Source organism: Branchiostoma belcheri, unplaced genomic scaffold (genome assembly GCF_001625305.1).
Source record: "Branchiostoma belcheri isolate BF01 breed outbred unplaced genomic scaffold, Haploidv18h27 scaffold4, whole genome shotgun sequence".
NCBI lineage: Eukaryota > Metazoa > Chordata > Leptocardii > Amphioxiformes > Branchiostomatidae > Branchiostoma > Branchiostoma belcheri.
The window spans coordinates 5,974,159-5,986,603 of NW_017804020.1; the positions used below are offsets into that span (position 1 = coordinate 5,974,159).

At 40.8% G+C, this 12,445-nt stretch overlaps 1 protein-coding gene and 1 pseudogene across 1 annotated transcript; both read left to right on the forward strand.

Moving 5' to 3' along the window:
* The window catches only part of LOC109476962, a 2,031-nt pseudogene extending 1,831 nt beyond the window's left edge, over positions 1-200 (forward strand).
* A 49-nt stretch (positions 201-249) lies between these two features.
* Positions 250-11,243, forward strand: LOC109477260 (ER degradation-enhancing alpha-mannosidase-like protein 1). Its single transcript, XM_019778344.1, has 4 exons — positions 250-571; positions 1,631-1,703; positions 3,102-3,205; positions 11,024-11,243. Exons 1-4 carry the CDS (start codon positions 315-317, stop codon positions 11,226-11,228), a joined length of 639 nt encoding a protein of 212 aa, XP_019633903.1. The 5' UTR covers positions 250-314; the 3' UTR covers positions 11,229-11,243.
* Positions 11,244-12,445: the final 1,202 nt, after the last annotated feature.

A 12,445-nucleotide genomic window follows, 5' to 3' on the forward strand; every position in this document is an offset into this window, starting at 1 on the left:
CTTCCAAACTTTGGCGCCAGCCACTGAATTCTTTCTGACCTTTCACCGGCATTACTTCCTCATGCATAATATCAGTACGCATCACCGTTCAACTTGCAGCTTATAGCTTAGTGTGTCTGATTTCTGTCTTCTATAAAGCCTTATTTGAGCACATAAATTTATTTATATTCTTTCTGTTGCGAGCTGTTACTTGCGAATAGATTTGACCTTCTGGACTATTTTGATGACCGCAGCAGAGTACAAGCGTGGTTCGCCCCAGCTGGTATGGGACAGAATCATGGCTGGGGTTGGAGGGTCTGGGGTTTTTCAAAATCATGGACTGGTATCTCTGGTTTCTTTGCTTCATTTCTCTCGCTGTCAGTGCTTTGGATTGGAGAGACCTGCTAACTGACGAAGATGTGTACAATGAGCAGAAATTTGGACATTTTCCGGACTCTCTACGCCTGGAAATGCGCGAAGAGGCCCGCAAGATGTTCTACTTCGGGTACGACAACTACATGAGATACGCCTTCCCGAAAGACGAGCTCAACCCGCACGCCTGCAGTGGAAGGGGCCCAGATGTGGAGAACCCGTGAGTTTTTCCCGCTTTCTGTAAACGCCTGTCGCAATCCCTGCCGTCAAGGGCAGGTCATGCCCTTCAAGCTGGCAGCAGGTAGCGTTATATATCGACCGGGGCAATTAAATACATCCCGGGGAAGATCGCGGTTGGTAGGGGGACTGGGAGCTCGGGCCTGCATGCTCCGGTTGTTGCCGGAAAGTCGCTCTTTTTTTTTGCAATTTAACCCAGCTTTTTCAAATGCATATTAACACTTCAAATGCACCAATATGCACGTGGTCGTGAATCGGGAGGTAGTTTTGTTTTATAAACAAGAGCTAAAGGGAATGTGCATGGAAAGATCTAGCGATGGCATGCTAATGATGACGGTGATTTATCAGTGCCGCCATACATGCCACGAGGCTTCGCTTGTGTCCCGCCTGGAATTCCAGTCTCAAGTGAAACCCAGGGCACTTCGGCAGGAACTCGCAGCTTCCTGCTCTATTTCCATTTCTATTTTCAAAGCTCAGGCACTGAACTGCTTCAAAAAGACGCTCCGATAATTTACATAACGGTGCCGACCACACCTCTCCCAACACGACCCTTCTTGTTCAACAAAACTTGGTTGTGTAGAATCCTTGCCAACACTCTCATCCATTATTCATGGCGAGACAAAGACAGCCGGAACGAAACATGATCGAAGACAAATCTGGTTATGATTTATAGTATCTCCTGTACAGCGCATGGCGTGCACGGAGGTTCCTTGTATCGATTCCCAGTACATTATCAGGTTTCAACCCGTCCCATATGGAGAGGGATTGTATTTTAGATCGTTTTATACCAGCTGGATCAATGTACTTGTCAATCCAAATGATTTAGCCAAGTTCGAGTGGTGTTGGACCAAAGATATACTTTGTAAATTTAAGTAATGTAATTGTTTTATTTTCTGCTGCAGTACTAATATTTAGATCATTTTACACCAGTTGGATCAAATTATGTTACTTGTCAATTGCTGATTGAGTTTGAATTGTTTTGGACCAAAGATATACTTTATAATATAAATGTAACGGTTAATTGTTTTCTATTGTGTTGCAGTGCTAATATCAACATTAATGATGTGCTGGGTGACTACTCCCTGACATTGGTGGACACCCTGGACACACTAGCAGTGAGTGTCCCCTGACGACCCCAATCCTGTATGACTATCCAACTTCTTCCTGTCTTGTTAGGTGTAGAGGAATGCTGCATGAGAGGTCAACTTTGACAGTAACCTGATCAGCATGCTTTCAAGATAACTGTATCTGTATATGTATATGTTTGCTTGACATCCTATATGCTAACAGTACTCAGATTTCGCACATCACAAGCTTTCACACTATAGAAGGTTTTAAATTGTTTGTATACAGCAAATTTGTTCAAAATGCAAACCTGGAACAAAAGCCAAGGAGTCATGTTGGAACAACTTCATTGCCAATGCAACTCCAAATTGATAATTGAAATATTCTCAGTCCCGCAAAGTTCAAGGAGGGTCTGCATGACATTTGAATTCATTGTTTATCATAGAAATAAAAATCATAACCAAAGCATCAAAGGTCTCTCCTGAAAAAATGGAATTTTTGACAAAAGGACATACTTTTGACTTTACCTGAGAGCAGTGCTTTTGATTCAATGGTTGAAAAGTTCAAAGCAATGACAACCAGGATGCATAATATTTCTTGTTTCCATTTTGCACCTTGGTTTTGTATACCATCAACACACGATCCAGGATTCTTTGGAATTTTGCTTGAACTTCTTTTTTTATTTACTTCTCTCTGCTGATACTACTACAGCACACAACTGCTGTACGTATGGATGTATCCAAGAAATTAAATTGGTGTGTCCCAGCATTCACATTTCATGGGTTATTTTGTGACTTGTGAGTCCTGGGTAAGTACTCCCAGACCTGCCCTGGTATGTGATAATGCAATGCCTTAAAGTAGCAGCTAGGGAGAAGGAGCATACACCTGTCCTTAATCACAACTATCTCTGAGGAACTGTCAGGTCGGATTGATCAGAGGACACAAGTTGAAGGTTAAAGTCAAGTTCAGATAACCCGACTCATGAGCATGATTAGAGAGTCAAGGGTTAATTTATAATAAAGGCACCCAGAGCAATTTTCTAGTCATTCTTTTAGTTTTAATGTAGTAAGTTGAATTAACCCATAGCATACTCATATCTATGAGTATGAGGCAAAAATGTGATGACAGAAAATGGTTGCTTATTTCGTATTGTAGCCTGGTTCTAGTTATTTATTGGCAGTACCAAAAAATAAGTGAGGTCTAGCGTAGCTTGTTTTTGGCCTAGTATTTCGAACACTTCAAGTATGAAATGATGATCAAAATATGTTAAGAAATGGGGGTAACTATCAAAATCAGACAGATTTCCATATCCAGCATATTTTTTTGTGTTGCCACCCTGAATTTGTATTGGATGCCTTTGAGTTTATTGCAGCACATATTTTCAGTTCATGGTACCTACACTGTAAAGTCTTACTGGTGCTTGTAATGTTCTCCCTACACTGCCACAGATCATGGGGAATGCGAGCGAGTTCAAGCATGCTGTTCAGCTGGTTCTGGACAACGTGTCGTTTGAGCGAAACACCACAGTGCAGGTGTTCGAGGCCACCATAAGGTAATAACCGACGTGTGGTTAGTATTAGTGTACATCACACATTGGACACTAGGAATGAGATAGGGGCATGCTTGAAGTACCATATACTCTACAGTGCATATTTACTCTTTGCAGATATTGTTGAAAGTAGTTGGCCATGTTATAGGTATTGGATACACACATAGCCGAATATGGCCTCCCAAACACTGTTGACTCCCCCCCAGCCATGGTTAGGAGTAGGTTGGCAGCAGGGTCAGCTAGTGTTTGGCAAGGTTGGCTTGTGTTCGGCTATGCCAGTCAAATGTTTCAAAATGTTTTAAAACAGTTTTGGACGTGAGGTTCGGCCACGGTTGTCTGGTGTTTTGGAGTAAGTCAGCAGTATTTGGGCTTGTTCGAGGCTCAAATTTGACTCCAATATAACTCCAATTCGATTCGTATAGAAAGGTAAGTGGGGCCTAAATCTAGTCAGACTGCTCCCGAACTTCAGCCAACCTTGGTTGGTGGTCTGGGAAAGGTTTTGAATGAGTGACAGAGGTGAGTAAGGGAAGGCTGGTAGAAGGTTTATTAGGGGTTAGTTGAATAATAGATAACTTTTTCCCTGTACAAATTTTTACATAAGAGAAGCATGTGAGAAGTCCTTGCATGTACATGTATCTAAAGTAGAAAACAACAGCACAAGCCATTATCATGATTATGTAAGATAGTAATCTTTATAGGAGCTGGCTGCTTGGAAGATTATAAATAAGTCATATTTTTGGTGATTTACTTCCCAACCACATCTCTCTGCATTATATATTTACTGTGGTAGTGAAAATGGTCCCTTCCTGAAGCACAGGAGATAAGGGACATTCACTAACAATCTTTATTTCTGTGTATCGTAAAATAGAGGCCTGCTACGGCAAGGTTATTGTACCTTTCGGTGCCTGCAGGATATAGAAACATTTGGCATGTTTACAGTATCAAACTACGCATACATGCACATACACACCCCCTCACAAACATACCGGGGTTTAAAATACTTTTTTCTCCGTACCTGTACTGGGGCAGGTAACATCGAATATTATTTTTAAAAATATTGTAAAATATATTTTACCTGCAGTTGGTATTTCAAACCCTTTCATGGTCTGCATACACACATAGTACTTGTATCATTGTGTATATGAAATGAGAATTTAGTCAATTTACCGTCCTTTTTTGCTATAACTTGATACATCAACCAACTTGTTTAAACCTCCATATTCATGAGAAGCTCAAAATGGCCTGCAGGCCGCTTTTCATTGAGGTCATGAGGGAAGAGGTAAGGGTCAGATAAAATATATAACAAAGATAGTGTTTACATCATTTTAAGTCCTAATAAATCTATACACATATTTTTAAATGTACATGGTACCTATACATAACTGCTTTTTGTCACTTATACGTTAGCACTAAGATTGGATACAAAATAGTGTTCCATCAAGCTTGGTTCCCCCCGGCCTTTCACATGAAATCTTATTTATTGCAGTGACATTTGTGAGGTTGTAATGTTCCGTGTGTGTGGGGTAGGATTATCAAGACTCTTTCATTCCAGCTGCTGAAAATGCTGTGTCTGTTTTGTCGCACTGCTACAGGCTATTAGCATTAGATGATAACATAAGACACTACAGTACATTCACGATCATTACGTGTGTTAGCTATTTGACATTTCAAATATGCCAGTTTGAAAGGAATATGTGTACCTGTTAATGATATGATGTTAATAGAAAAAGGGACCAGTTCACTGCTGAAGTCGTGTTGTTCACTTGTGCATCAAGTACCAACACTTGCAGGGCTCAAAATACTTTTTTCTGCATACCTGCACTGGGGCATTTAACATTGAAAACTGAAGTGACTATGATTAGTATGGAGCCTTCTTTCATCACACCGTTGCACCTGCTACTGGCTCTGAGAACTGCTGACAAGCCTGACTTCCGCTGACACAGATTTCAGCCATTTGCAGTGTCAGTTTGTATCTTTATAATCTCAAGTATAGCCTAGTGGGAGTTGTGTGTGTGCAGTTGTACAAGTGAGTGAGAGTTGTACAACTTGAAGTCATGCTTACACTGCTGTAGTATTAAAGCAATACTTTAATGTGTATGATGATTGATCTCCAAGCAGATGTTTTGATGGCGACAAGACAGTATGAAATTGGCAATATTGACGAATTATTGGTAAGGCAGTATCCTTTTGCCACCCGGCTGGAGTAAAAAAAGATACCAGTACAGACAGAAGGCTGATGAAAATGCCTAAAAACATGTCAGAAATGATGTCAGAAAGAAGCTGAAGCCTGAAGGCTAAATCTCTGCTCATGGATCTCGTATATAATACTATACTTTACCAGACAACATTGCGCACTCTGAAATAAATAGTATGACATATTGTTCAAACAGGTTGAAGCGGAGATTGAAACGGGAAGCTTGAGTTGATAGCATGTATTGGAATTTCGTTATACTGCATAAACCTGAACCATGGAGCTCTATACATGCTGACGACGTGTGAATTTTTTTATTTGGAAGTGACGCCTGTGATTATGGATTCTAGCCAATCGTACAATGTGCCTAACGGGGCGAGTGCTGACACCATAATTTTGTCCCTTCCGTGCTGGGTACAGTTAACTAGTTACTGTGTCAGTGTGAATAATACATGAGACCTGTCAGCTGGATTGACAATAAGCTATAGATATGCTGCCATCTGGACAGGTGGATGCCAATATGCTACCTGTTCTAAAGGTCATGACCTCTGCATGCCACATGATGTGACTCATGCATTTTTCCAATCCGTCTTCCCGGTATTTTTTTCCCTTTCTTTAATAATATTAATACTGGCAGTTACTGACAGAAATAAATGTACAATGCCACAGTTAACAATTTTTCTTCATTTTTGGTGGTTTTGATGAGAACATCGGTATTTGCTGTCGGGTGTCCTAGCCAGCATCCATCTTTCTGTCATTTGAACCGAATTTTGCTGCTCATGACGGACAAATTTTCCCGATTTAAAAATCAGTTTCTAAAGATATAGAAAGAGATGTCATTAAACTAAGCCAAATTTGTCCCTCAAAATGCAGAAAATAGTGTTTTAGGATGGGTAGAACACTTGTCATGTTACACGTCTCTGAAAGTTATTATATGACAAGCCCTTCAGAGTCCTTACAAAAGCCTGCATAGACGACTGTACTACGAATAAGAGTTTTGCAGCATTCCTAGTGCACTTTTTCCCCTTATCATTGTGATGAACCTATGTATCTTTGCTGAAAAAACCTTGCATGGTCATCAAATAAAGTCATACCATCAGTTTTACATTGCACAGGCCCCATGAAAAACTGCTCCTCCATCCACCTACACACTGTGTTATACTGAGTGGAAACACCAAAAGTGACAGCCAGACCCAGAGTAACATCTCCAGGGACACACGGAGGGCACGCTATGCCATTTTAAACTGTCGTAAATTCCCCGCAGTTTGCAACCAGATGGCTTATCCGTGTCGCATATGTCGATATCATATTTATGGGCGCTGCACTAAGCACTGCAATTACAGGTCGTTACCACTGGGTAGCATGGGTTGTTTCCTACTCCTGGATGGTGAAGGAAGGGAGTCGTTACCCTAAATTCCAGGGAGATATGTTTACCTTTGGAGCCAAATACCAGAAATCCTGAAGCAAAGTTGATACTAGCTGAACCCTTAAAATGGACTCTCTGGATCTGGGACAAGCGAAGATGTGCTCAAGGACAAATGCATTGTGCACCATTAGATTGAGAAAGCCAGCCAGTGACTGAAATAATAGTCAGATATGAAAGGTATTTCCAGTCAAGCAAATTTCATTCTTAAATTCAATCAACTCTTGCCTAAAAGAAGAATTGTCACACCTGTAATGTGCCAACGCACTCTTGCACATTGCAATTAGAAATTGATAAGCTGATTTGTCATGTTACTAACTTCGTATTCACTGAATTACTACAAAAGTCTTGTACAATGTACTTAGTACAATGTACGAAGAATATGTTGTTAGCTTCATCCGTATACCTTTCAAAACTTGTTTTTCCCTGTAATTAAAGGCACCCAGAGAAGTAGCAGTATAACTGGATTTTTAAAGTAAATTTTCTACTGATATCTGTGAGACTAAAATGTTGCTGGAAGAAACAGTTGCTTGTTTCGCATCATATTATAAGCTGATCTTCTAGCTATTTGTCGGTGGTATCAAAAAATATGGCAGTATATATATATGATCCAGAATTTTTTGTTTTGCTGCCCTGAAAATTGCATCGGATGCCTTTAATTATATTTTCTTGAATATGTTGACAACAATGATGAATGATGCACCAAATCAGTTGTATGTGATCTTTCAGTTGTGGCCTTACTCTTTACACACTTGAATAGTTAGTAGATCCGATTTGACAAGAAGTCGACCTCACGTGTACGACATCATGCAGACATGGTTCCTTTGACCTTGTCATGGAGTAGGACTGGGACTGAGGGTGATACAGAATACACCGTGTAGTATTCTATCTATGTTATACCCACCCCAGAAAACACATTTCATTGCGGAATGTGCCAAAAGTCATCCCTTACCAAAAGATTGTAACATCATGTCCAAATATGGTCTTCAAATTTTGAAAATGGTGCAGGTGGCAGATGTGCAATGCACTGGAAGTATTCTATGAAATTTTTTAAAGCCTGTGTGATAACCGTCAAAACCCTGTGTGATATGGTCAGTTATTACCCGGGCCGGAACAACTGTATTGAACATTATTGCAGCCCATCTATGACATAAAAAGGTATTACATATATAATTTATAAACATTCAACGTAAACTAGTATAATACAGGCTTGAACTTTTGAATCATTGTTTCGATTTTTTTTCAGTTTACTAAGTGTTATGGATGTATTTTTTATTGATACATTTAAAGATTCAAGTTAAGGCTTGATAAAAGACCAGATAAAAGGCAGAATACGGCAAGGTGGGCATTTGTAATGTTCTACATTGTTTAACAGTTCATTTTAAGTGTCCATTTCTGCCCAATCAACCTTTAGTAGCACCTCAACATGAAACGTTGTGCTGTGGGGAGAATGCACATTTGGTGGCTACAATTACACTGTTTCATTAAACAAACACAGAGGAGGCGGCTTGCTGTAATCCAGTGGTCACTGGAGACGGAATGGAATTAATCTTTTAAATATAGAGGAATCACACAAACATTCGTAAGCTTAACAATGAGTCCTAATTGGTGGCAACATTTCTTTTAAGAATGATGGAGAATCGAAATCCCTGGGACTCTTTTTGAAGATGATGTTGTTGCTGTTGTAGCCTTGTAACCTCGAACGTCATGTTTCTACCTTGCTGGTTACAGAGATTTATGGGTTGCACTTTACTTAAACAATGAAGGCCAAACTGACCAGACTTCATGTCTCCCAAAGAACGTTCTACCTTGAGGCTGAACTACAAAATTGTTTATCTGCAATCCAAAAAACATTTGGTTTGTGTCTGCCCCCTATGTTCTCAGAGAATTACACTATAGAAAGCCTTTCTCCAAACTGCATATTATAAAGATGTTACTTTCTTGGGCATATAAAGCCAGTATGTTGTTATAGTAAGTAATCTGTGTGATTGGTTGATCAGGGGAGGGGAGTGGCCCTGTTATTGGGATAGTTTATCCACTTAAGTAAATTTTCTCCCTCCTCACCTGGGGCCATAGGGCAGCGCCTTTGTTTAAGGTCCCACATAACTCTGATAAGAATGCAGGTGCAGGGCTCGAAATACCGGCTGCCTGTGCAGGTAAAACTGGAGCTGTGCAAGTACTTATATCTGCACCTAACCAGCACTGGTCCATGTATTTTATTTCAGGCATCCACGGCCCATATAAAAGGAAAACATACAAATAGAAATACACACAACAACAACAATTAAAAAAATGACAATGAGTATAGATGTATACACCTAGGTGTATGTGGATTTGTATTTGCTTCATTGACTGTTACCACAACTTACCACATATGAAGTTTAAAAGAAATACCGATATCTCTGTACAGTTTTAAGTGTGATCCATGTTCATAAATTCTGAGTTGTGCAGGTAAAACTTGTCTGGTGCAGGTAATTTTCAATCTTTACCTGCACCAGTGCTTGTCTACAGAAAAAAGCATTTCGAGCCCTGGGGTGATTTACAGGTAATCTCTCCCAAGTGTTCCCAATAGGAATGTAAAGTCTCCTTTTGTCCAGGGGTTAAGACCATAAGCAGAAGTTGTAATTTTGATGAGGAAGTTGTAATAACTATCCAGCTGATGATTCTTTTTTGTTACTGGTAGAAGTGAGCTACACAAGTGTAGTTCCAAGGTTGAGAGACACAGAGCAGGCTGTACAGGTATTCCATGTGAGTGGATGCCCCTGTTGTCCCACGTGTGGCCCCCTGGCCACAATTATATGCAAATGTGGCAGGGATTAGTACTGGGACAGGTAGGCTGGGCACCTCACTTCAGCGTGCTACAGGACAGGGCAGGATCACAGGTGTGTGGGCTTCACGTGTAATAAACCTTACCACTGACCAGGTATAACCAACCTAGGCAGGCGTCTATAGCTTAACCTGTCATGTTTTTACTCAGTTTGATGTATTTGTAAGTCTTGATTTGTGGCTGGGTTGTGTTGTAATTTATGGGCATTTGGTAAGTTGGTTTACCCTTCCAAGAAGGTGTTTAGAAATCTGCCTGCATTTGGACTAGAAGAGGTGTGTAAGGTGTTAGATACATGTTGTCTCAGCAGCTGCGCGTGGTATTGAGTTTGTGCAGTTATACATGGTATATGTTTGAGTTGCACCAGGGCTTGCTAGGTATCCTTATGGCACATAGATTAGCATTCCTCCCATTGTTTGTGCTGGCCTCTTTTGAACCGCCTTACCTGCCCAGGTTGAGCGGAAGTCGTAAAAGTGTCATCCTTCAGGAGAAGGGCAGATACCTCAGTTGTAGTGATGCCCTGGGAAGTTATCTTGTCCACACTATCTCGTACTGGTAGCTTGTTTAACTTTTCTTTACTGGGCTCCAAAGTTTGCTGTGCATGAATGGAGATAATGGGAAAATTGGATGCATTTGTGAAAATAGAGGAAAGAGATTCATTGTGTTCATGAACACGTCTCAGTGCTTCAGACAGGTGGTTGAAGTTTTTGTCTGACAGTGATGTTTACTTGTGCCCATGCCTACAGGTGGAGGTATCTGTTATCACATCCGTAATGCTGTAATGGTTTTTTTAGACTAGGTAAATAGTCCACACTGCTGGAGGTACTGGAAGGCTTTCCACTGGGAGAAACATCTCCCATCACTGCAGACATAAAATTCAACATTTTTTCTGTTAATGACAAGATAGAGATCTTGAGATTCACCAGTCAGCAGTAATGTACAGTACTTGAACTGATGGGGAACTGGTGGTGACAAATGGTCCTTTTTACTGAGTCCATGCAGGTAGAAAGAACCATTTGGCAGCAGTGTTCTGGCCAGCAATCTGTCTTTCTTTTACCACTTCTGACAACAAAAATTTTGCCCAATTTGTCATCTTTGACGGACAAAAATTGATGTGTAAAGATGTGAAAAGAGAGACTAAGCTTAGTCTACCAGCAAAATTTACCCCTCAAAATACGGAAAATAGCACTTCGGAAAAGGGTCAAGAACGTAGAATGTTCTTTGGGGATGATGCCCTGAAACCCTCTTTTTGCACTTGATGTGATTTAACGTCAAACACAACTGAGATGACGGAAAAAAAAATTCATGCTGGCCGGAACACTGTTGGGTAGGTTGTCTGACTTGTGCAGAACACTGGCTCATTGTTGTGGATTATCTCCCCAGGGTGTTGGGCGCGCTCCTGTCGGCCCACCTCATTATCACCGACCCCCTGCAGCCCTTCGGCGACGTGCAGCCTGACGGCTACGAGAACGACCTGCTGGAGCTCGCACACGACCTCGGGACAAGGCTACTGCCCGCGTTTGAGAACACGCCCACCGGTCTGCCCTATCCGCGGGTATGTAGTAGTGTATGGAAGCACCTAATTTGAACATCTTCACTGTATGATCACAGTAACCTCTTTGCAGTGCTTTTTCCTTCAGCCTCTACAGATTTTTTCAAACTGTCATTTCTGACATAATAAAATGATTTTTAGAGCATGACCAGGATAAAAAAAGTGGCGTTTTTTGTAAGAATGATTTTATTCGTATTCTGTAACCTGTGCAGTTAGGTTGGACCTGTAAAACTAGTTTTGATGATTGACAGTCTCGAGAGAAGTCTCAGGACAATTAATGTGCTAAGTGCTTATTAATTGTCCTGAAGGGGCTTGGTCACGTAGATCTCGGTACTATTCAGTGTGTATAAAAAGTTAAAGCCATAAGTGCTGTTGACAGTTACTGCTATTTCTTATCACATTTTCGTCATCTTTTCATACCTGAGGCATTTGAAATACCGGTAGCCCCAAAACAAGCTCCGTGAGTACATTTATTTTTCGTACCACCAATAGATAGCTAGAACCAGCCTACGATAGAAAAAAAAACAAAAACAGTGTGCCTTTAGCAGAAGAGAACTAAATGATGACATCTGCACAAGCATCATGTACACGTAAAGCATAAAATATCTTAAACCACCTGAAAGTCATTTTTGCTACTTCTCAAACTGTTGTATGGTATATAAAGAATACCATTGGTAGATAGGCAGACAATGGTAAGAAAAAAGAAACGACTTTCATGGTGGTAAAACTGTTGTTATCTCCAACTTCTCAAGAGGATGGGATATGTTACAATTGTGTATCTTGAGAACCAGAATATCATACGTACGTCTTCACCCCAGAAGAAAGGCTCTTTCATCCCAGAAGACTCCCACCTTAGATACACAACTCAGTGTTTGCCCAAAGCAGATACCTGAAACTGGCTATCACCTGTCACATTCAAAACCTTGCCCCGGTATTCCGGCCACTGCCCTCGGGAAGAAGTTTTGTCATACCACAGATGACAACATTGTGCTAACATCACATATGCGTAAAGGGACTCTGACAAAAGTCGCTTGAACAGAAACGTTTGTCACAGACTGATTTCCTTTTACTTGAATAGAGTGCTGATGACAGTTGATGTTTTATTCTTGGTTTGAAGTGTCACTTGATGCCCCCGGTCAGCAGCATAATGAGGCACCACGCCCCTTAAACACATAAGCCAGCATATCTCTGTGTAAGTCAGTATGGAGCATGCAGGGCTTTACTTACATAGTGTAGAGTGTCAGGCTTGGTTG

Bases quoted from the DNA above. Each gene is read 5' to 3' on its own strand.
- LOC109477260 (XM_019778344.1), top strand. From the start codon at position 315: ATGGACTGGTATCTCTGGTTTCTTTGCTTCATTTCTCTCGCTGTCAGT. The intron at 572-1,630 runs GTGAGTTTTTCC...ATTGTGTTGCAG, and splicing joins GGCCCAGATGTGGAGAACCC to TGCTAATATCAACATTAATG. The intron at 3,206-11,023 runs GTAATAACCGAC...TTATCTCCCCAG, and splicing joins GTGTTCGAGGCCACCATAAG to GGTGTTGGGCGCGCTCCTGT.